This window comes from Caretta caretta, chromosome 5 (assembly GCF_965140235.1).
Source record: "Caretta caretta isolate rCarCar2 chromosome 5, rCarCar1.hap1, whole genome shotgun sequence".
In the NCBI taxonomy this organism is placed as follows: Eukaryota; Metazoa; Chordata; order Testudines; family Cheloniidae; genus Caretta; species Caretta caretta.
The window spans coordinates 18574377-18600560 of NC_134210.1; the positions used below are offsets into that span (position 1 = coordinate 18574377).

Here is a 26184-nt window from a genome sequence, read left to right on the forward strand (position 1 = left end):
GAGTGATTGCTAGGAAGCTCCTCAGATCTGTGCTGCATAATTAAGGAAAAGAACATTACTATTGTTTAAAATGGAAATCTCTTTGAAATATTTAGAGATTTGGTTTTAATCTGAATCTTAATAGCCTAATTATTTTGGAATTGTTGTGCCCTTTGTTTTATAAACTGTTAATCATAGGGCTCTCATGCAGATATTTAAGTAATCAGCACTGGTGTAATCAGTAATTAAATGATAGCCAACTACAGGTACTGCTAATTGTTAATCAATCAAATGCATAATTATTGCATCTGTAATTGAAAACTCAACTGAAGTATTGATACTTGCCTATGGACCTTGGAACAGTGAAATGCCTCTTGGTATTCTGGAAGTTGACTTGAGCATTTTACAGGTGTGGAATATTACAGAGTTGTAGGAGAATAAAATTGGCTCTAAACATCAGTATCAATGGCCCTGCCCACTCCAGTTCATATGAATAAAATTGGTACTGTAGATCAGAACTGGCTTGACTGGCTGTTGAATGGGTGTTTGAATTTTAATAGGTTTATTTGCATGAGAACAAGCGGCTTTCTGCAGATGGTTTTGCTGTCCCTGTACGTCTGGAGTTGGCAAATGCCAGGGCCATTACATATGCAATGTGACAGTCAATAAACAATTATAGAATTCTTATTTTGCCAGGAGGCTGCAATCAGTATCAATGTGAATTTGCTGATTGGCCTTTATGGGGGGTTAATTAGTCCACATGTTTATAGCCATTTGGAAGCTAGAATGCTGATGAGGGAAAAAAGCAAATATCACTGGAATAAATGGACCTGAGTCAGAAGGGAAGGCGTTCATACTAAAAACTAATATTTTACCTCTGTTGTGATATAGTACTAGAGCTGGGTAGGAAATGGTTTTCCTCTCTTTGGAAAAAAAATGAGATTTCAAAAAAATTTCCTATCCCAAATTGGAACAAAAAGTCAAAATCTTGAAAATTTTTGCAAATTGGAAATCGGTTTGGGTCAATTGAAACATTCTGTTTCAACAGTTTTGAAATGTTTCACTTCAGTTTTGACCTTTATTATTATTATTATTTATTATTTATTTTACTAAATTTACTTACATTTCTAAATGAAAAGTTGTTTTGAACCAAAAAAAACCCTGGAACATTTCATTTAGAAAATGTCAAAGTTCCATTTTTGACAGCCTCAAAACTTTTTTCCATTTTTTTTAAAACAGGAAATTAATCAAAACTGACCTTTTCCCATTAAAAGTTTCGCTTTAAAAAAAATCAGCATTTTTTTAATTGGAAAAATTTTTTGTTTAAAAATTCCCAACCAGCTAGATAGTATTTCTAATACTATATTTTTTACCTCCAAAGAGTACTTTACTGAGTTGTACATATTTATTACCCACATCGTATTTAAATACAATAGTAAAGTAGGCTAGTTTAGAAAGAATGAGAGCAATATCTGTTGTTTTTTTATTTAGTTATTTGAATGACTAATATATGACTGCATATACAATAACTGCAATTGTGTCACAGAAGCATAGAAAATAGGGAGTGGAAATTAGAAATGATTTTTTTCCATACTTAATGTCATCCCATTACTCTTTTTTTGTCTTGTGCCACCCTAAATAATTCTTCTCTTTACTTGTTTAAACTCTTTAGACACATGTATATGGTTATGCCCCCCTCTCTCCCTCTTAGTAACTGCATAATCAAGATACAATTAAAGTTAAACCAATGTTGCACTTTGGAAAATCCCACCAGCTTTCTGGGCTGGGCCACTCAGGAGAACCATGAAGAGGTCCTAGGTGTTATATCAGTCTTCTTTTCCTGATATATTTTTTTTACGTTTGTGGTGTTGAGACGCTATTAAATATCTAACTGTATCATTTTAATTTGAGAGCTCTTTGGGGAAATATTTGCAGAAGAGAAATACCCAAAACACACTGGCAGAGTCTTAATGCTGTCAAAATCCTCGTATAATTTTTTTGTTATGATAAACAGTGGAGCAAAAGTGGTTTGATAAAAACAGCATGATTGGGGACTTCAAAACTGCGGGAATCCAAGGCAACTGTCCACTGACATCAGACCTGTTTCGTAAATCAATTTTCAGTTTCCAAGTTAGTTGTACAATAGAGACTTCCCTAACAGTGCAGAGTAAGTCAGGTGTGGAGTGGCGATGATGCTGAAGAGGATTGAGGACTGAGATCTGACAGCAGCAAGTATATTTGAGGAACTGCAGCTTTAATATTAAACATGAAACCTCCGCTGCCTCTTGTGCATACACATACTAATGGGGCAAGGGAATGTGTTAAGGTAGGCAGGGCATTTCATTTACAATAATGTATCAAGGAGTAAAGTACCCCTTTAACTGTGCCCCCTCCCCTTGTAGTGTCTTGCACTGTATGTACAGTGTTGTTCCTGGGACATAAGTCATCCGGCTAGTGATTGAACTTCTAATTGAATCTCTGAATGTTCAGAGGTTCAGTTTTGATCCGCCCTCTAAGTAGGAAGGCTTAGCTGACCTGCCCCCTCCCCGCCCCCCACACACACCCAAATGTCTTAAATATTGGGTTTCTAAGCTTGAGTAAACAGGTTCTCTTGTGAGAAGGAATGTATTTTATATTCCAGGCTTACCATGAGAACAGTCTATTTACAAGGTAGCTTAACACTTCCACTCCCAGCCAAAGTCAAGACGTGCAATGATTTCAGGGGTGAGAAGAAAATGCAAGTTATCTGAATTTAGGGATTTTAAAAAAATGTTCTCTTGGGGTTTAGATTAGAGTGAAGTTTTGGGTCTGTTCCTTTTTTATTTTTTTTTTAAACTAATACTGCTAGACCTCTTCTACAAGAGAGGAAGTGAATGTTGTGGGATGCAGGATGCAAGATAGACATTGTGGGTTAAATATTTTTATTATGGAGATCAAACATAATGAATTAAATTGTTTTTTTTTCCTGATGTCTCAGCGGTACAGTTGGAACTAAGGTCCTTTATATCCATTGCATCACTTTCCATATACAAGCAGAATTGCTAGAGCTGGTTGAAAAATGATTCAGTGTTCACAAAAATGTCATCCCTATTTTCCATCAGCTTCTGAAGTTTTCTGACCAGCTTTAATGGAAAGTAACTGGATAAGGAGTGAATTCTGCCCTACCTCACCTCTTATGCTTTCAATGGTTCCCATATGCGGCAAAACTATCATGGTTCTGCTCTGTACATGTATGTGTGAGAGAGATGGATTTGGGGAGTCAGTGCAGGAGATGAACCCCCCAGTGTGCTGTACAGAACTTAGTTCTGTATGGGGATTTCTGTGCACAGATACAGGTAGGGGAGTAACAAAGGAAAGAGAAATGAGAGCTATTTCAGTCTGAAGACTACAATACTGGCCATGGGATAACTTTTTAGCTGATTTGCAGCCTCAGGGGAAAGCTTCCTCCACCCAGACCTTCACAACGAGCCTCAGGACCTAGCCTGGTTGATCTGGGAGTTCCGTAGTTTGGTTACTCTTTTATATGCATAAATATAGATAAGGACTGAAACGTAGGGGACAAGTAAATTATTTTCAGTCACAATAACTGGGGTGTTCAATTGAAGTACTATATTTAAACTGAGGGTCTTGATATCATGTGTAATACTTGGGCTTCATTTGTATTCTCACAGAACTGAAGCACATGTGACCTCTTTCAAAGTGAGACACACTTATTTCTTACTAAACATCATACACCAATTCCAGAGACTACCATAGTTCGGTTTCTAAACAGAGAGTTTGGATTTTGCATATAATCTTAATCTTTGCCCCATGGAAGCCAATTACACATACATAAAACCTAATGGGCATTTCTTGGAAATTGATCTTATCCCATAAGTGAGTGAATTCACGTGTAGCAATGTGTCAGTACATTAAGCTGCCTTCACCTCAGGATGGTTAACTTACTGGTGAAATCAATTACTTTACAGTTATGCCATCTGTTAGCACATCTTACTGCTCGAATAATACATTGATTTTCATGTTCTGAGGCAAAAAGGAAACATTTATTTGAGAAAGCTGAAGCAATAACTTGCCTTAAAATACACCTGAAGACTATACTTGTTTCTCAAATATAATCGTTGTTTCTTCTCAAGTCCCACATGTTTTTCAAAAAATACTTGATTCAGGAAATGGTCTACATGCTCTCCTCTGATTGGCTCAACAACTATCGGGTTATTCAGGAGACTTGGACTTAATTGTAATGAAAAAGGTAGATTGGGACTGTCTGTCCACCCTTTCTGGTAATACAAAAACAAGGGAACATTCTATTAAATGGAATGGTGGCAAATTCAAAATACTAGGAAACACTTTTTCACACAATGCACAGTTAGCACATGGAAGTCATTGGCACAGGATATCATGGAAGCCAAGAACTCAGCAGAATTCAAAAAGCAATTGGACATTTATATGGGTAATAAATCTATCACGAGTTCTAATAGTAATTTTTTTAAAAAGGATTTGGTAGAAATTGGAACCCTCATGCTTGACAGCATAAGGCAGCATCTGAATATTGGGAGTTGGTTAGGAATTTTTTTCTGAAGACAGACTTTTCCTGAAGCCTAATGAAAAATGTCTTGTACCTTCCTCTAGAGCAGCTGGCATTGGCCGCTGTTGGAGAGAAGATACTGGACTAGCTGGGCTACTGTTGCTAGTCTGATCCTATGAGACAATTCCTTCTTAAGTACTGAAGATGGGTCAAACTAATCTTAAAGCTTTCCATCAAATGTGTTTAGGAGATTGTTGTTATTTGTAACTGGTGTCTGCTGTGAATGGTATTCTGCATTTAGATAAAACAACGAGGAGTCCTTGTGGCACCTTAGAGACTAACATATTTATTTGGGCATAAGCTTTCATGGGCTAGAACCCACTTCACCAGATGTATGGAGTGGAAAATACAGGAGCAGGTAAAAATACATGAAAAAATGTGAGTTGCCTTACCAAGTGTGAGGTCAGTCTAACGAGACAATTCAACTGACAGCAGGATACCAAGGGAGGAAAAATAACTTTTGAAGTGGTAATGAGAGTGGCCCATTTCAGACAGTTGACAAGAAGTTGTGAGGAACAGTTGGGGGAAATTAGTATTGGGGAAATTAGGTTTAGGTTTTGTAATGACCCTATGCATTTAGATATCATTCCCTAGAAGTATTGGAACCACTGGTACTGTGCAGTGTAGACAGGATGCAATTACTCTGCTGGAATATGCTGGTTTTGAAGGAACTACCATGGCTAAACTTGAAATTCAGAATGACTGGTGCTTCGAAGTCTGTTCCAGAAAATTCTACTTTCCATAATGATGGGTTACTTTCTTATTTAATATAAATCTCTCACTACATTGAGTTCATTTTGAGGGAGAGTGGAGTTTTGTTTAAATTGAATATGTACTAAAGTGCAATACATGACATTCCTATGAATTTTCAGCACACAGTAAGTATGTGCAGTACACAGTTTGAAAGAATACAATTTGAACAGAAATTATTGTTAATATTTAATGCACACAGTACACAACACTTACAAACTTTAAATAATTAATCTTCACAATGTTGCTGTTGATATCAGTAAACGGCAGATACGGTTAGACTGAGGCAGAAATAATACTTAAAACAGAGCCTTTTATGCAACAATCTCAGGTCATTTTACAAAAGTTAGTAAATGTTATCCCCAGGGAAACAAAAGAAAAGTTAAGAGTTTGCTTAGGAGTCCAGGTCTAGGTCTCCTGACTCCCAAATTTCCTGCCCTGTTCAATGAATAGGGTAAGTGATTGTCCAAGGTCATGTAGGAAGTCAGAGTTAGATTTGGGATTAGAACTGAGTTGTTTCTTGCTCCTAGAGTGTTCAGAGAGCTATAGTCCATCTGTTAGTTGAATGAAGTCATCAGATGTGGCCACAGCAGATGATTTGAATTTACACTCTTCTTTCTTTTATTTTTGTTCAACTTTATACAAACTGTATGTGTCTGTGTATTGTGCAGCACAATTACACAACTTTACTCTAGAGTCCTCCTGTTTTAATTCTATTTCCCCTCCCCACATTTTTGACAGTTTTCAAGGCCAGGTTTTCTAACAAGGGGCATGTGCAAATCAGGTACATATGTGAACTCAAAAATGGCCAACTAGGTGCATAACTGACCTTTCAGGATGAAATTTAATAGTGAAAAGTGCAAGGTCATGCATTTAGGGATTAATAACAAGAATTTCTGTTATAAACTGGGGACACATTACTTGGAAGTAACAGAGGAGAAGAAGGACCTCGGCGTATTGGTTGATCAGAGGATGACTATGAGCCGCCAATGTGATATGGCCATGAAAAAAGCTAATGCAGTCTTGGGATGCATCAGGCGAGGTATTTCTAGTAGAGATAAGGAGGTGTTAGTACCGTTATACAAGGCACTGGTGAGACCTCATCTGGAATATTGAGTGCAGTTCTGGTCTCCCATGTTTAAGAAGGATTAATTCAAACTGGAACAAGTACAGAGAAGGGCTGCTAGGATCATCCGAGGAATGGAAAACCTGTCTTATGAAAGGAGACTCAATGACCTTGGCTTGTTTAGCCTAACTAAAAGAAGGCTGAGAGGAGATATGATTGTTATCTATAAATATATCAGAGGGATAAATACCATGGAGGGAGAAGAATTATTTAAGCTCAGTACCAATGTGGACACAAGAACAAATGGATATAAACTGGCCATCAGGATGTTTAGACTTGAAATTAGATGAAGGTTTCTAACCATCAGAGGAGTGAAGGTCTGGAACAGCCTTCTAAGCGAAGCAGTGGGGGCAAAAGACATATCTGGCTTCAAGACAAAGCTTGATAAGTTTATGGAGGAGATGATATGATGGGATAACCTAATTTTGGCAATTATTTGATCTTCGACTACTAGTGGTAGATATGCCCAATGGCCTGTGATGGGATGTTAGATGCGGTGGGATCTGAGTTACTACAGAGAATTCTTTCTTGGGTGTCTGGCTGGTGAGTCTTGCCCATATGCTCAAGGTTTAGCTGATCACCATATTTGGGGTCGGGAAGGAATTTTCCCCCAGGGCAGATTGGCAGAGGCCCTGGGGGGTTTTTCACCTTCCTCTACAGCGTGGGGCATGGGTCACTTGCTGGAGGATTCTCTGCACCTTAAAGTCTTTAAACCATGATTTGAGGACTTCAGTAGCTCAGACATAAGTTAGGGGTTTGTTACAAGAGTTGGTGGGTGAGATTCCATGGCCTGCGTTGTGCAGGAGGTCAGACTAGACAATCATAATGGTCCCTTCTGACCTTAAAGTCTATGATTCTATGATTCTTTCCTGGGTGCAGTTACTTGATTTGTGGATCTAGTTGGTGTAACGGTAAATACACTTTTGCATGTTCAGTTGACCTTTTCTTTGAAAATTGCATCCTCGTTATCCATGAGCATTGCAAAAAAAAAAAGAAAGAAAGAAAGAAAGAAAGAAAGAAGAAGAAAAGCAGCAGCTGCAGCGTACACACAACATGTATACATTGTTTATAAAACAGGACAATGAATGTTGGATGAAAGTTCAGGTCAATAACTACTTTTTCTGAATAGATTTACCTATTGGGGGTACAGTGAATGAGAAGCTGGATATGAGTCAACGTGTGCCCTTATTGCCAAGAAGGCTAACAGCATTTTGGGATGTATAAGTAGGGGCATTGCCAGCAGATCGAGGAACGTGATCATTCCCCTCTATTCGGCATTGGTGAGGTCTCATCTGGAGTACTGTGCCCAGTTTTAAGCCCCACACTACAAGAAGGATGTGGAAAAATTGGAAAGAGTCCAGCGACGGCAACAAAAATGATTAGGGGTCTGGAACACATGACTTATGAGGAGAGGCTGAGGGAATTGGGATTATTTAGTCTGCAGAAGAGAAGAATGAGGGGGGATTTGATAGCTGCTTTCAACTGCCTGAAAGGGGGTTCCAAAGAGGATGGATCTAGACTGTTCTCAGTGGTAGCTGATGACAGAACAAGGAGTAATGGTCTCAAGTTGCAGTGGGGGAGGTTTAGGTTGGATATTAGGAAAAACTTTTTCATTAGGAGGGTGGTGAAACACTGGAATGCATTACCTAGGGGAGGTAGTAGAATCTCCTTCCTTAGAGGTTTTTAAGGTCAGGCTTGACAAAGCCCTGGCTGGGATGATTTAATTGGGGATTGGTCCTGCTTTGAGCAGGGGGGTGGACTAGATGACCTCCTGAGGTCCCTTCCAACCCTGATATTCTATGATTCTATGATTACTGGTCCTCAGTCAACCTAATGTGTGTCATGCAGTGCAGTTTGCAATCACTAAAAGAATAGGCCCTTTGAAAACATTTGAAGATGTGTCTAAACATTATGGTGGAGAGTTGTAATCTGTGCCACGTTATGAGTGGGGTAGTGCCATGTCCATTGCTGTGCCACAATAAGCATAGGGTCTGACTTTCAAAAGTGCAGCTCTGAATGAAGCCAATGATATCTTTGGCTGCTGAGACCCATACAGTGCTGCTGGTGATGACCTTACAGACGTGCAGGCCAGTGTACACAGTCTGATTACAGTGGAATTATTGCAATAATACACAGGTGGTGAAAAATCCTTTCAGTGCATTATTAAAATTTCTTTTCAGCCATGCCTAGAAGGCTCATAAAACAAACTTGATAGCTGAATCTTTTTGTGGTTTCCTTAGGAATCCTGGTACGAGAGAAGTGAAATATTTTCCTTCAGTAAATTGTCCCTTCTATAAAACATAAAGGATTAAAGTACGAGTAATTACTATTCTCTCTCAAACCGAGTAAAGGAGAAGAAGCACTTCAGAGCCTTAGCCATTGATTTTTGAGAAGCAAGGGTCACATGTTAAGTACTATTGATGAAAAGCATTGCTGCAGTGTCCATGGAGACTGAGCTGAGGTGAAAGTGAACCGTTACCATAATAGTGACAGCTTTGAGTAGAGCTGTAAGGGACTGGGACTTGTCTAACTATAAAGTAGTTTTATGCATTACACCTTGAATGTGAGATCAAACCCATTGCTCCTATGGGGCCAATCATTCAAGGGTCTGCCATCACTATTAACTTCAGAGGGAGATAAAGATGCACAGGATCATACAAAGGTGCACAGTACCATGCAGTTTTTAGGGCCCACAGAGTTCTCAGATTTATATGAGCTAAAATCCCTCATTTAAGCAAATGTTAACAGAATTACTGTTAACCTCCCAAAAGAATTCAGAAGCATTTATTTTATGTTCTCCATTACGTCTATGTTTATAGCATCTCTTTTCTCAGCAGTTGCATTTTCCCATAAACATATTACATGAATGCAATTTTATAGCCAAAGCTGCTAAATCCATTTTTTAAAAAACATTCATTCCTTGAACTGAAAAATGTAGCTTGTTCTACCAGATTGAAAACCCCACATATTGATTTTGAAATGCATAATTGGTTTGGACCAATAAATCACTATGCAGTAGATGTGCAAAATTGATTTTTATATTGCAGTAATTAATTTGATATTTGCCATAACTTATATTTGTGCATGGACTAAGCAATTCAATAATGATAATTAATTGTATATGGTCAAAAAAACATCCACTGCCCTGTAGATGACTCTTCCTTTTGTCCAAAAGCTGGCTGCATAGGTTCTGTTGAAGACTGGGTATGTTACTTTTATAGGGCCCTGATCCTGTGAGGTCTTGAACATCCTAATTGTCCAGTGATGTCAATGGGAGTTAAAGACACTCAGTACTCACGTGACCAGAATCTTACAAAGAGTGAATTCCCAGACAGTGGTCCTGGGGAAGAGATATTGATGAACAACAAAAGCTCCCTTATAAATGGTAGCTCAGATTTCACTTTTCAGATAAGAATCATGCCTTCGGGGATTTTATTGTATCTGTTGATAACATGGTGTAAAGTGAATTATCATAAAGAATCCTAAAAGCAACTACCTCAGTTCTCAGAAGGGACCAATGATTTGGGGACACCTCAGTATTGGGAATGTCCAGTTTGAGACACCTGTTTTTCAGACGGTGTGGTGGTCAGTATTTATGAAAATCAGGCTTCATTTAAGGTGCTCCAAAAATGAGACAATCAAAGTCATTTTTGGAAAAGGCAGGCCAATGTATTTACACAAATTTTGATCAATCTTAGTGCTATTGACTTCATTGAACAATTCTGCTAAAATGCTCTAATGTATTAGAATCATCAATAAGATTAAAACCAAGGGAACTGATTTTTTGATGGGGACTAGTATAAGTCAGAAATTATTCCACATAAGTCAATGGAAGTAGAAAGCTCTTGATGTGAATCTGTCTCTAAATATTTGTACAGCTAGCGTGGGTGGTTTTTTAACTTCGAGGTTCACTAGAAAGTGGAGATGAGCCACAGTATATGTTCACATATAAAGATGACAGCTGTAATATCACAGAAGTGCATGAAGGAGCTGAGACATCCCTTTGGCCTGTTGAGATGAAATGTTCCTGAAACTGAGACAGTTTTCTAGCAAGGGACCGTGCTATTTATCTCCCAAGTTTCAACCATCCGTATAGTTAATTTTGCCAATTAATAGGTAGTTTGTGATATCATTGTTTTAATCTTTTCAAACTTATTTGGTGCCTGGTTTAAATTACATTTGTTTGTTCTAAAGTTTGTAGTAGTAATTAAAATTAATCAATGTTGTTATAAAAAACAGCCTTGACATCTATTTCTTCTTCCTCCCCACACCTATCCCCACCACACTTTCCTTTACTTGTGATTCCATTTATTGTGGCTCCATTTCTCGTCTTCTTTTGCAAAAAATTCAACATTAACATCTCCTGTTTTTACAGAGCATCAAAGTTAGTTGGCTACCTCCACCATCAGGCACACAAAATGGATTTATTACTGGCTATAAAATCCGACACAGAAAGACTACCCGCAGGGGTGAGATAGAAACACTGGAGCCAAACAACCTCTGGTACTTGTTCACAGGTCAGTGTTCATGGTGTAGCCTTGCAAGGTTTTGATGAATTAAATGCTTTGGGAATAAAATATATTTTCACTTCAAGGAAACATTGATTTCTTTTCTGGCAGGTGACATTTATTGGGCTGTACAGGAACAACCTTTATATATTTTTTTTACTTTTCTCCTTAATGCTTTTTTCTTACATTTTGTCCCCTGGATTTCATCACCCTAATGAAAGCAAATTCCCTCTGTTCATCTTAAACCTAGCTTGGTTTCTCGGACCACTGAGTCCACCACAAATCCTTTCTCTTAGTACAACGACATCTACCACACTTATTTTTTCGCCATCCCTCTTCTTGTACTTTATGGGGGGGAAATCTCTCTTCCAAGTGTGACAGGTCCCAACACTACACTATTTTAAAAATATAATTGCCATGCTAAGTGTAAGCAGCCAAATCAGTACTTTCAAGGTAACATTAAATTAAACAAAGAATAATTTCATTTCAGTCCTTTCTGGAGGAGGATGTTGTCACAGAGCAGATGTATCTGTATTTCTCCTCAATGGCCCAGCCAGGGCACCCAGTATCAAGCTTCCAGCTCCCCAGCCATTGCCTTTCTTTGGTGGAGACCTGCATCTCATGCCCCTCTGATTGGGGTAAATTTTCAGGGTGCACAGTTCCCTTCCTTCACTGTGTTATTCCCAGGATAGGCAGGCTACTCAAGCACACCTGCTTGCTTTCTCTTCGGAGATAGTTAACAGGTGTAATTGCTACCGTTATATGTCACCAAACTGTTTTTTTATTCTGTACAAAACTATTTTTTTCTTAAGATAAAAGCGCTACCGAAAAAACACATTAAAACAATAAAGAACCTACACACATGCTAATAAGCTTACCAGGGTTCAACCCAACCCTAACATTACATTCTGGCAGAAGCAGTCCTTCAAATCCCCACCAAAGGGGATTCCTTGTGCTTACAAGTTCCTCACAGCTTCAGCTCAGAATAAGCACACAGTCTTATGGACCTCAGTAGGCCCAGTGCTTCCAACCCTTCCCTAAAGATTGGGGCCCTCCATGGACGGGGATCCTGTCTATTTGCTGGATTAGAAAGACGGCACTGATCCTGTTTAAAACCAGGCTATTTATCCAAAAATCCTGAAGAACTAGTATATGCATAACTCTCCTGGGAGGTGCCTTCAAAGGGTTGATAATGGAGGAAGTACGTTAGCACCCCCCTCCCTGATCAAGGAGGTACATCAATTCCACAATACACTGTTTCATTTGCAATACCAATTGGCCCCCAAAAGTATTAATCCTAATGGTCCCTTCTAGTCTTAAAGTCTGAGTCTATGAGTAACATTTAACTTGTTTTCAGTAAAGATTATCTTAATTCCATAAAGTTTGTCCAGGATATCGTCAAACTCTCATAGGTATATTTTCATATTGCACCAGCAATATGTGTTTATTGTGAAGGAAGTTAAGTTCCATAGGTGAAACCCAGACTCTCCCCCTGAAATATCCCCATTCCATTTACTTTAAAATAAAATAGTATTGTTTGAGATTTGAAAATATTTCTGTCTCATGAAAATACATATGTCAGGGACGAAAATTATATTTATGTTGAAAAAACACCAACTTTGTTTAGAGTCACAGAACACCAAACGCAGGAGATAATTTTTACATAATTAAGACCTAACGATGCAACAATGAGTAGTTCTTACTCATGTAAATAGCCTCAAAGATAATGGGACTACGTGAGTAAAGGTTGCAAGACTAGTGATTATTGGATTCGGAGCAAGGTAGTTTTCGGGAGATACAAATGTCAGGTTTGTTGGGAAAGAATGAAACACCTGATAGGTGATTTCAAAATAAAAAGTGGTGGATGCTGAGAGACTTGGAGTGTTAAAAGAGCTCCAGGTGGTGATGGATTAGAAGGAATAATGCAGGTGATATGGTCAAAGGTACATAATGAAGGGAGTTTTATCACATGACTCCATAATGTGTTCCTCTGATATCATCAGTTTATGATATATCCCTCTGTAAAATATACTTATGCACGCACACTGTACTGTAGACACTAATATAAATATAATAGAGCTACCTTGACCTCTGAAAATTCAACATTGCTTAGGAAGAAAGAGTGTCCTTAAAGTTTTGACTCTAATTGTAAAGTGAGACTCAAATGTAGGCATATGCCTAGCATAGAGGACTGGGTGCTGGTTGTCTTTTTCGGGGGGTTCAATGTGTGGAAGATTTTCTGCATTTCAAAATATTAAGTTGGGTATTTTGTTTTGGGAAAGTAGTGGAAATACATATTTAAATATGCAGGTTTAAAAACAAAACTTCCTTCAGATCGCATTATTATAGGCTCTAACATAATAAAATATTAAAAATAAAATAATAAAATAGTTGCTAGAGAAGCTGAATTGTACAGTTGTTTTAAATGGATGACTTAAATATTCAGTTGTAAATACTTTTTACAATCCTCTATTTGTTAGGCAGGTATTTTTGTAGGATAATGTAGAAACCTGTAATAGCAAAGTAACTTAGAGTTACAACAAAGATTTTAAAAGGCTGCTATCTGTTTTATTGTAACTTCCAATGACTGATAAATTTAAATTGCTGTTTTTAATTTTGATCATTCTTCTTCAGAGAATGTTTGCAATTGAACATAACAGTTTTTCTTGTACTTTACGGTCAGGATGGGCTAAATAAAATGATAAAACACTTATAGGAGGTTTGGTGGCCAGATTGCTTCACCATAGTCACATAGGGTCCAGAATTGAGTCTATGAGTTAAACTGATTTGGTACTAAGTAGCAACAGTAATAGAAATTTAGAGTGACCAGTGGTTCTGTTGTAAATGAATATGTCTGTAGGAACATACCCACTATTGCTATTCGTGTAAATGAATATATTAGTGCAGACCTGTTTATCTACACAACTCAATGTGGCAAGGAAGTTGGAATTTTACTGGAGACTATTCATTTTGCTCTAGTTCTGTTGCAAACTTTGGAACTTGATAAAACTATTTTTTCTATTTGGTTTATCTTATGTTTTTAACAGGACTTGATAAAGGAAGCCAGTACAGTTTCCAGGTAGCTGCCATGACAGTCAATGGGACAGGACCCTCCTCGGACTGGTATACAGCAGAAACTCCAGAGAATGATCTTGATGGTAATTACATTTCTTTTCAGACATTATCAGCACATTCCTTCTAGGTTTTTATCTGACGGGTGTCATTCTAATTGTTACCTAGAGCTTTAACCAGATGCTGTGCAGGTCTTGGGTTAGATTCCAGTGATTATAGCTGCAGGAGCTGTTGTCTGGGTGTTTTTGAGCAGAAGAACTCAGTGATTACCCATTATTAAGATTGCCTGCTTGCATTCTGAACAAGTGAAGTGGAAGGGACAAAACAAGACAACTTAATTTTATTCCCCCATTTACACTGGCACTCTAAAAACTCTCATTTTCAGTCTCACTTTTTTTTCCCCCAGTTTTGCTGCACTTGCGAAAATATACAATAACAATCTTGGATAATAACCAACCAAATAATGCGTACATAGATTTCACTACTAATATTTCTTAAGCTATATCTCTGGTCTGATCACCAATAAAGCATCAAAAGTCTTTGTTGTAATTATCAGGTATTAGAATTTCATGCCTTGTGTCATGACTATTGGAAAGAAAATTAGTAGGAAGTGAACCAATAACACCATGAACGATAAACATAATCAATCAGAGAAACACTTAAAATAATAGTGATGCCTCTAACTCAACAAAATGTGCCTACAAATGTCTTGAGGATTATTGTCTTTGAAGTATCTATTTTCAGATGGTTGGCAATGAAGCCACATAATAACTGAAAGATGATAGAAACAGGAACCTGAAAAATATGGAATGTAAAAATGAGCACAGATGTTGATATAAAAGAAAAAAAGTGACTGAAAGCAAAGGGACAGATACAGTGACTGAGACATTTGAAGAACTAAAAGAAGAAAGAGAAAGTAATGGAAACATCTTCCTACTTTCAAAAGTAAAGAAAGTGCAAGTAAAATGGAACAAAAAAGATGCAGATAGAAATTGAGGGGAAAAAATAAGGAAATTGTCAAGAAGCAAATATGTAAGGAAGGAGATCAATAGAAAATATGGGGAAACTGAACGAGGGAAAAAAACTAATCAAGGCTCAGAAGCAAAATAAAGCCAAAAACATCTAAAGAGGAACAAAGGTAAAATGGATGAAAGAATAAACAGTCAATAAGTAAACAGGCAACAAGAGATTGTCATCTTCCTTTTTTTTTTTTTTTGGACTAAGAGTCTTTCCTCATGATTTCACAACCAGCCTGCCCTACTTTGAGCATTTTTCCTCACCAGCATGTCCAATTCCATTTTTATGGAGGAGCCAGGAATGACTCTATCTGGCTTACTTGGCACCTAAAATATTGTATTCAATGCAGCTGGGTTCCAATGAACATTTTAAAGAGGTGATGACACTTCTGGAAGTGATGTGACCATGCTGACTGGCCACAATATGCTATGGTATCTGGTGATGTATGCTATCATTCTACTAACTACTATTTTGGGTGGATAGCGCTTTCAGAAATGACACATTACTCAAGATGAGAGCAGCTGGCCATTCATTTGGAGGTAGATCTTAGTAAGTAAAAATAAATATATTCTAAACACGTCTCAATATTTAATATCATGTTGTTGTTTTTTAAAGCAAATACATCCTTTGGCTTTATTTATTTATATTGCAAAATGAAACACAATGCATTTCTTGGAACACATTTGTTTTTATTTGCATTTAATCCATATGAAAATATCATGATATTTGTTTTCATCCAACAATATATATGTATATGCATGCAAAGATGCTAGCAGCGTAATCATCGGGGACATGCAGTGAAAATGAAAACACCCTGATAATCAAATTAAACTGAAGACTTTTTTCATATATTGTGTCTACACATATTTGCATTTACAGTACCAGTGAAAAATCTGTAGTGAAGCTGCAGCAGTCTGACACTTTGCGTGTTCTGTGTTGCATAATATATACACCACTGAGATACTTAGATAAGCTCTGGGGAGAAATCGACTTATTACTGTAGTTATGCAAAGTCCTGCAACTGTCAGCTAAATAGTAGAAATGCCGTTGCACGGATTGTTAACCGCAATTCCCTTTCTGCTCTTATGGTTTGTGCAGTTTTTCTTGCCTTCACTGTATGTCTGCTTGGCATAAGCAACACAAAGATGAACAGTTTCTAAGAGAACTACACTAACCCCTATGGATATTCTTTTTAATTAGTGTGTTTTGTTAAAGTGATTAGAAAGCCAAACATCACTGCTTATTCAAGGTTCCCTGGAAAGCTTGTGTGCCCTTACTGACAGCTGGGAAGCTTTTAAATATTTATTTTTGAGCCTCAAATTTTGTGCTTTAAAAAATGGAAATTTAGCTTTCCCCATAGGGTCTGATTTAAATAGCAAGGATGCAAGAGACTCAAGTTTGCAAAGGTATCCTCCAGGAAAATGGGTTTAGGATTTTCAGTTTCTGCTTACTGCCTTGAACAGATGGAAGCTATTATAAATATTAGTGATATAGTTTAAGTTCAGCTCTGAATTAGTGTTTAAGAGCATGACAAGCTAAACCTATATTACAGTATAGTTTCTTCTGAAAATGAATTGTGGGAATACAGGAAGAAAATGAAAATAATATCAGATAGCCTTAATTTAATATGTAAAATATACAACTATGAACTCCAGAGAACCCTCTACAACAATTGCTAAAGTGACCCAAATATAAATAACTTCCTTAGTGTTGTCAGTTAGCCTGAGGAATTAAGGACCTTTAAACATACGACATTCCCTGAATGAAAGACATGTGGTTGGACCATTACATAAAAGAGTAATTGATTAAGGATGAAACAAAGAAGATAGTACATTGTGCAGTGAAACTATGGGATAGGGTTTTATTTCTTGGAGAATGTAGCTTGACTACTTGGCACCATGTAGACAAGCCCTAAGATTCTCAAAATGTGCATAGTGCAGAAGGTAAAGAATGCAGAATCCAAGTAACATGGAGTGCCAGATTCAGCCTTCAGATACTTGTGTGCAATTCTGAGTGACTTCAGCAGCTGACGTATACATAGAATTTTTCCTTCTATGAACGAGGACAGGAGACATCAAATTACAGTCAGAGAAACTCCATGCACAATTGCAGAGTGCAATGAGAGTGGAATCTTTATTCATGTTAGAAGCGTTGACAAATGTAGAAGTAGAATGGAGATCTTTCAAAGCAGGTTTGAGGATTTATGTATAGAAACAGAATTTCAAGATTCCTTCTTTCGGAAATGTCTCTGGCACCATGTTTAATATCAGGTAGACAGAAAAAAGGTTAGAAACAAAGGCATAACTGGATATTGACTATGAAAGTGCAAAAAAATGCAATAAAGAAGAGACCAAGAGATGTATCTATACGCTCTAAGTAGATGTTTACATGCATTTAGCTGGAAGATGATGGGGAAGTGAGAGTTACTAGGGGCTAAATGTAAAAGATATGTAAAGAGTAGAGCTGTGTGAAGGATGTAAATTATGCTGCACAAAGTGTTTCAGATTTTGAAATTTGGCGTTGTTTTGAATCAGAACAAAATCAACTTTTAAAAATTCTCCAAGGGATGATTTTAAAAATCATTTCAAATCAAGCACCACATATACTTTGGCTTCAATTTTGACTTTTTAAAAAAGGTCATATTATATATTATAAAAAAGAAAATATCAAAATGAAAAATCACTTCACAATGAAAAAAATTGAAATGTTTCATTCTGGAAATGATGCTGAAATATTTCGTTACAACATTGCCCATCTATGATAGGAGGAAGACAGGAGACCCTGAATGTGGTATTATTTAGGCTGCAATTTTATTTTTAAAATACCTGGGAATACTTGGCTGATAAAATTGTACAGTGCAGGTAATTCCATGATCATTTCTTGGGGGCTGCTATCATCTGTTCCCCTTTTCCATTCTGGTCCCAGCCACCCTCCTGCTGGGACTCTGCCACTGAGCCTCTCATATGAGAGGGGGGCTATGAAGGAGGAGGAGTTGACTTCTTGCCCTACCAATTGTAAGAGCCCCAAACCCCCTTTTTCTGCTTATTTAAAGTGTGTCTTCTGTATCTCCTTTACCCACCCATTCCCAATGGAATACTTGCACTGGACATCTGCCACATCATTACACAATGAATTGTGACATTGCAGCCTCTCCCCCCTCCCCGTTTTCTGCCTCAGTAGGTCAGCAACTCACCTAAGGCAATAAACCCATCTCACCTAGGCCAATTTGATGGTGAGGGAAAATTCCTTCCCAGCTCCCGTCTTCTGCCCCCCCAAGAAAAGGGGGTGACTAGTGTAATGCCCAAAGCTGATATTTTAAGTCCTTCTGGGAGCTGCATACCTTGTCCAGGTTAAAGAGGGTTTTTCCAGAATTTCCATGCATATAAACACTCCTTCTTTCTTTTAACCTCCACCTCCACCCCCGCCTTCCGGCTAGCTGGGAAGGGAGGGGGCAGCATTCCCCACCCAGACCTCTTCTGGCTGTACTGTCGGGGGCGGGGGGGAGGGCGATCCTTAAAGAGGCAATGGCCCCCTTTCAACCAGCTTCTGTACAAACCCCATTACTGAAGTTGAAAGGGGCAGTTTACCTCCTACATCCATCTAGAGAAAGGGCCCCACTGCTTAAGGGCACCGCTGCATGGTGAAGACTTTGGGCCCTTTTTTCAGTTTTTGTCTGGAATGAAATGTTTACAAAATTGACACCGTTTTACAAAGCATTTGGTTTTAACAACAGCATTCTCCTATGGAAAATAGTTCCATTTTAATTTTTCTGACCAGCTTCAGTAAACAGATATAGACATTTAATAAAGTAGAAGAGATAAAGAGAACAGTGGTGAACTAGGAAGTATTCATTGATGAATGAATGTGGCTGTGGACACAGTGGGCCAGATACTCAGCTGGCAGAAACAACCATAGCTCCATGGAAGTTAATGGCGCTACACCAATTTACACCACCTTGGGATCTGGCCTAAAGTAATATATTTGGTGTTTAAGGAAGTTTACAGTGCATTATCATCCAAGAAGCTTATATTCAGAATTGACAATGGGTGATATTGGGATGAGCTACTTGAGCAGATAAAGAGCCTACTTGGATATCCAAGGCAGATTGTAATTGTGTAAGGGGAAGTATTTTGGATCATTTTAGATATGTGACCTAAAGAAATAATGGCTAGCAATGTGATGAAATGGTTTAATCACAAAAAGAAACTGTGGGTCTAGTCAGTACAAAGGCAATACATTTCAGAATTAGTTGGCTAGATGAGGAGTATAGATAGATTGCTTCATTTACTCCAGGGTAGAAAAATATCAGATAATAAGTTTAAGCAAAAGGACTATGTTCTGCATCATTTCTAGTCATAATTAGACCACTACCAGCCATGGAAACAGAGGCGGTAGAACAATTTGAATAGTCGGGGTGCTGAGAGCCATTGAACCAAACGGTAAACCCTGTATCTGAGGGAAGCCATTTCAAGCCAGGGGTGCAGTAGCACCCCTAGCACTGCTAGCTCCAGCATCTGTGCATGGAAATTCCACAGTCTGGCATATAATTAAGGTTTCTTGGTGGAGTCTTAGCATTTACAGTGTTTTTTGCAGAATCTGAATGATGTTACATTTCTGTTCCTTCTGGTTGTGAACAAAACCTTCAAAAGTAAACCAATTCATTTAGTTCCCATGAGTTTGCCAGAAGGAAACAAGCTCTTCCAAGAGTGGATGGTTAACGCTAAGCACTTAGCTATATTCAGAAAGATTAGAGTTAACCACATTTGCAGTTCTCCTAAACCTTTTGGAATCATCTAAGTAACAATGTAAAAGGAGTAGGACAGGTGCTAGATTTAAGCTAGAATTATATATAGAATTCTTCTGTCTCTAAAATGCAGTCTGCCCCTGAAATGTCCTGTGTTTCCATGTTCATAAAACTTTTATGTGGGCAAAATAGTCCAAAATGGTTGAGTTCACCCTAGGTTCATTTTTGTCTCTGTATTTCACAAGAAGGGTAAATTCCTTATACTTTTTCCTACTGAGACAACAGTAGCACCACTGTTTAAAATTGTGTGATACGTATATTTGAATTCCTTCATACTAACAGTTCAGCCTATCAGAATAAAATTGTTTGAACCCAACAGCTACCTAGGGGTGTCTATGCTGGTGTTAAAATCTCTATATATTATGTAAGTGAGATGAAAAGATTATTGCTTGATGCCAATAGCTTTTTGAATGTTCAGATTTCATGAACTGCTTGAGATTTACTGCTTCTACCATGCGCAAGGAATCCAGTATCACTTCATTCTACGACTTCCTATTACAAGGTGCTAAACTGCTACTATATGTCTTTTTCACGTAAGAACCACTTTTGTAATTTTAAAAATCATCAGTATTCAAAGACCGTCATTCAAGTAACTTTAGATTCTGCATTGAAGCAAAGTCTGGAGGTCAGAAGGAGATGAATGACAATTGTATTTGATTTGCTGTGGCACTGCTGGTGTAATCTGGTTTTTGTTTTGTCAGTAGCTATTCTTCAATGCATTTCCTTCATTCTTAAAGTTTATGACCATGTATAGCAACTTTAAGAAAACTGAGTGCAAAGAACTTTTAAAACTTGTATATCAGACTGGTAATGTACTAATCAGATTCAATAGTTCTTCAAAAGATTTTAAATGCATTAAACAGAATTCATTTCAAAGCACATCAAATACCAAAGACACCATTGTACCATATATGACAATAGGACTGAAAAGTATTAAGTTCATCTTTATATGGTCTTTTCCAAGGTTTATAGTGGGAATGCTTCACAATCTCAAAATATCTTTTGTTGGAGTTTTACACCAGCATTTTGTACCACTCCCCGCATGCATTTGCCTATTATATTACAGGCCTCTTCAGTGGGGAAAAATAGTAGCTTGTCTCTTTCTGCTCTCAAAAAGACAAGCTACTGTGCTGCTCTTCTAAAGAGACTTGTGATATAGTAGCTATCATACACTCCAACAAAAGGCATTTATTCATCTATTCTTTAAAGTAAAAATGGGTTCACTGAAGACAAAGTGTGCTAGTTACACGTCAAGTCATTAAGTACTACATAAGAAATGAATATGCCTTGAGAGAACCTGTATAAAAGATTTCAGAGTAGCAGCTGTGTTAGTCTGTATCCGCAGAAAGAAAAGGAGTACTTGTGACACCTTACAGAGACTAACAAATTTATTTGAGCATAAGCTTTCGTGAGCTACAGCTCACTTCATCGGATGCATGCATGTAGCTCATGAAAGCTTGTGCTCGAATAAATTTGTTAGTCTCTAAGGTGCCACAAGTACTCCCTTTATTTTTGTATAAAAGATATCATTGTATTATTTCATTTTATTATCCGAGTGCTGTTGTATTATTCAGAGCAGCCTCCAAGCCAAGAGAGGCATGTCCAAGAAAGTTCAAGCTTGCTTGCTCGTAATTAACATTAAGTTTTCACAGGCATGAGATAGGTCACTGCTGTTATAAATGCTATTATATCACTTACAAAGTCAACCAGCTCATTAAATACTGTAGTTAAACTACTGGCCCATGATAAGTCATCTAGTTGATTTCAGCATCTTATTTGACTTGCAAATAAACCAGGAAGATTCAAAATTTGTTATGGAAAATTTTTTATCAATTCCAAACATTTCCATTTTCCACTTTCCTGCATAATTTCAGATCTGCTTTGTATTCATACACTAAAAATGGGATGAACAGAGGGATATTCTGTTTTTCTTAAAAAGAGGAAAGGAGACCTTATATGTTGAAGAAGCTGCTTAATGTACTTGTTGCCGAAGAATGTAGTTCAAACAAGTCTGAATGTTCAGAAGGGAAATTGCAGGTAGACTATGTATGTAGCTGTGAGATTCCTGGTTACTTTCTTATAACATATTTCTTAATCTCAACTCTGCCTTTGTGAATGGTAAAACTCAATGAGCAGGATATTAATGGATCCTTTATTTGTATCCCAGAATCTCAGGTTCCTGATCAGCCAAGCTCTCTTCATGTCAGGCCATTGACAACCAGTATCGTCATGAGTTGGACTCCACCGCTGAATCCAAACATTGTTGTACGCGGATACATCATTGGCTATGGAGTGGGCAGCCCATATGCTGAGACAGTGCGAGTAGACAGCAAACAGCGCTACTATTCCATTGAAAACTTGGGTAGGTAGTTCTTTGTTTTTTAGTGATTTTAAAAGAAAGAAGTTTCTTCTGGAGTTTACTAATTTTTGAGACTTTTCCTAGGCTATCACTAAGTCCTTGTGTACAAACCAAATTTGTAGCGACTTAATGGCTGAGTTTGCCATAGTATGGTTTGTGCCAACACAAACAATGGTTAATATTCAGCTACTAACAGCATTGGCTACTGAGGTTTGACTCCTGCAGTTGACCAAAACTGGTACTTGGTTATCTTCCTGTAACCAGGTGATAACTATAATTCTGTAGCATGAATGTCAATGAAGGTGTTATAACCAGGTTACCAGAATAAAATTGTACTTACAGTCTAGATGGAACCTTAGTTACATTACATTTATAACTTTGGAAACAATAATCAATAAAATATCTTATATACAGTGTTTGATTCTAATGAGCACATACACTCTCTTAATGTGATTGAAATTATTGCTAAATCATGTTCTGCTTGGCTTTTACAAAACAATGAGATACATCAATGATCGAGTTGGGAAAAGAGGAAATAAAAATCGTTTGTCTCCATGGAATTTAGAACAAATAATTCATCTACTAAACTGAGATCATGCATTTATTTGTTCGTCACCGATTGGTTGAAATTATTCTCTGTCCTTGACCATATGCTGAAAACTATAATAATAGCCAGATCAGGGAGGATCAAGTTTTCTTAATCAAGTGGTCATGTCATGTAGTAGACCTTTAACTGATGATCCAATGGAAAGCTCATTGAGCTGAAGATAGACTCCAAAATATAATCAGCATTTTATATTTTTGGACTGCAACTTTGGTAGCATATCAGCTTGGCTCCTACACTTCAGAGCAAATCTAAATACTAAATAAGCACTTCACCATGTGGCCCCCTAGTTTGAAGAGAGCAGGAGCTGGAAATGCTATTCCCTGAGCTGGCCCAAGTGTTTGAATTTAATGGCACTCACAAAACTCATATTTTGTATCTGTCAAAAAGATTTAAGGAGATATTCTGTTATCCCATTATTCATTGCACACTCTGATGGTTCATCTTGATGCTGGGCCTGGTATGCAGGGAACTGGTACTTTGATGATGAAATACTGGTATTCAAGCATTGGGGAAAGGGTTCACAGTTTGAATGAAGTCATGAGAAATAATCAGTTTTCTTTGTTTTACTTCTATAGCATTTTTTCTTTCAAGGATATTATTTTTCTTTGTTATTATTGTTATTTAACATTTGTATGTGATGCTCTAGGCTTGCTCAAATGCTTTACAAATATTAAGTCTCATAATGCACCTGTATGTTAAGGCTGGGCACAAAAGTTAAATGATTCGCTAGAATTTATACAGATAGTTGTTGTAACAGCTGGGAATGGAACATAGAACTTCTTGTCTTCCAGTCGTCTTCTGTGATCACTAGATACACCTTTTTGGTAATAGCATCCAGTAGCACAAGAAACCAGATATGATTAATTTCTGTGGTCACCCTGTTCTCAAGAGAAATCTCATACAGATAAAATCTTTCTGTATACATAGGAGGACTTTTGTTTTGTTTTTGGTGGGGTGGGGGTTTTTTTGGGGGGGGTGTCACAATAAAAGGCACTGTGAAGAAATTGCTCACTGTGACTTCACCAAGCGGCTTCTCTGTGGCTATTAGGGCATTTGTATTTTTAAGTAAATTGGCTTGGCAAAGTCATTTGAAAAATTAGAAAAAAAAACAAAACAAAAACAACCATAATGCAAAAAACTAACATATAGAAACGTATATCAAAAATCTCTCAGGAGTGTTTTAAATCCCTTAAATATTGGTAGTCCGTGACTGATGATAATGACAATATTGTCACAATTATCATCTACGGTTAATTCTTAAGTAATTAAATATGCAGAGCTAGATGTTACTGTAGTTTTCCCATTCTCAGCACCAATATGATAAAAGAGCTGTTTTTTTCTGGACAACCCAGTAACTCATATGAACAGCACTGAATCCATTTAATATATTCCATGTCCCTTAAATGTATAATATTCAGAATTTCTCGAAATTGTGCCCATGAAGGTACTTGCAGGGAGCTACATGTAAGCTTTGCCGCCAAAGTCCAAAGACTCAAAGTGTTATGTAGATAAAGGCTGACTTGAAAGTGTTTTGATGGAGATTAAAGTTATTATGCAAAATGGAAAGAGGTCTGAATGGGCCATCAAAGAAGGTTAGTGGAACATAAGGATAAAAGTGATTACTAATGACTGTATAGGTCTAACAGTTAATGATTAAACACATTTTTCTAGATTCCAAAATGGATTTATATTCTTCCAAATTTAATCATCCTACTTTAAATCGTTTCATAACTTTACTGAGATTGAATTGAAGTGTCTCACCTCCACTGACCTGAAGGTATTAGAAACAGAAATTATATTAACAGAGTTATATAGGTCAGTATGTTCTCTGGACTTTGGCAAGGCCCCAGGAGAAGATGGTTATACAACCAAATTCTTGAAAGTTTTTAATGAGCACCTTTCATTATAGATATTCTAACTAGCAACTGAAGAGATGCCTCATAACATGGCATCATGCGGCTTCAATTGTTCTAATTTATTGTAGTTCCAGAAATTACTCTAAAACTTCTACCAAAATGTGAGGAAACTATTTAGAGCTGAGCAAATATTTAGTTACAAATAACTTATTCGCTGAATGTAGCTTCCTTTTTTTTTCTTTTTCTTTTTAACTTTCTGAACATTCTTTAGCTGTTCAAGATTTCATCAGTATTCAAATGTATTGGACAAATGCTTTTTTGGATGTTTATACTCTGGTTTGATCACAAATATTCAAAATGTAAACAGTGTTATTTAGTTGTGATTTTCCAGATATATGCATTTGTTCCCTAATTGGTTGAGGGACTTAACTTTGTGAATTTTGGCATGTGTACTTTTTATACTTAATGTCTGTGAATACTCTTGTGTACAACTTTGAAAATAACTTTTGGTGAGCAACTGTGCTAATTAAATTCAGTTGCTCAAATGTTCACAAAAAATTAACCCTGAAGTGATGTAACCAAGAGCCCAAAGAATGCTTTTAAAAATTAGAACAAACATCTTCCAAAATTTCTTACGTTATTCACCTAACTCTATTAGAGACCATTACAAGAAAATTACTACAAAATGATTAGACAGAATTCTTTTCCTAATGGAAATATTGGTTTCAAGAAGATATGGATCAAAATACACTAACAGACAGAAAGGAAAAAAGATAGGCATTAGATGGACTTATCCCAACTGTTGTAAAATGTCCCACAAACCATGCATATTAAGTGGTATTGTTAATACATAATATGATAATTAAAATCTGATACCTAAAATAAATGGTGAAACTTCAGACTTCCCTCTGTGCTCCAAAGAACAAATTCCTACTAACCCATTCAACAACCGTGGCATTCACAGACCATCTCCCCTATACTCCACTGTCTTTCATCCCTCCCTCTCCCAACTCCACTTCTCCTGGGTCCCAAATAATGTCTCCAACTCCTCATTCTGCAAACACCACACCTGTTGCAATCCTACTCTCCCGGTGCATCACCTTCACCCACTCACTGCCCAGCTCTGACTACTCCTCTCCGCCTTCATCTCCTGCCCAGTTCTACAAACCCTCATGCTGTCCTCCAGACATTCTCAAGAGTCTGACTCCTGGTGAATTAGTAATACTGACATAGGGTGATAGCGATCAGAACATTAGACATAATTTTTCAGTGTGATATAATAGTTGCAATTACAGCAATTTATTTTCAACTCCATCTATATAGATGTACATCACAGGAGAGGGACCTTGATAGTCACTTTCTGTGGCCATGTTTCTGCCTGATGCTAAGAAGTCAAAGGTATTTACCTCATCTCAGGAAGGGGTCCTATTCAGCTCTGGACCTGGAATACCACATTCAGTTCTGGGTACCTTGTTACCAAAGAGATACTGACAAATTAGAAAAAGACAACAAAAATGGTCA

At 37.4% G+C, this 26184-nt stretch overlaps 1 protein-coding gene across 2 annotated transcripts in view; it reads left to right on the top strand.

Annotated features, from left to right (window-relative positions):
* The window catches only part of DCC (DCC netrin 1 receptor), a 948489-nt gene that overhangs the window by 765110 nt on the left and 157195 nt on the right, over window positions 1-26184 (top strand). For both annotated transcript variants that reach the window (XM_048850132.2, XM_048850133.2), the window contains exons 13-15: window positions 10816-10957; window positions 13996-14106; window positions 22009-22203. In XM_048850132.2, the coding sequence (XP_048706089.1) occupies window positions 10816-10957; window positions 13996-14106; window positions 22009-22203 (448 nt within the window). The remainder of the gene's footprint in view (window positions 1-10815; window positions 10958-13995; window positions 14107-22008; window positions 22204-26184) is intronic.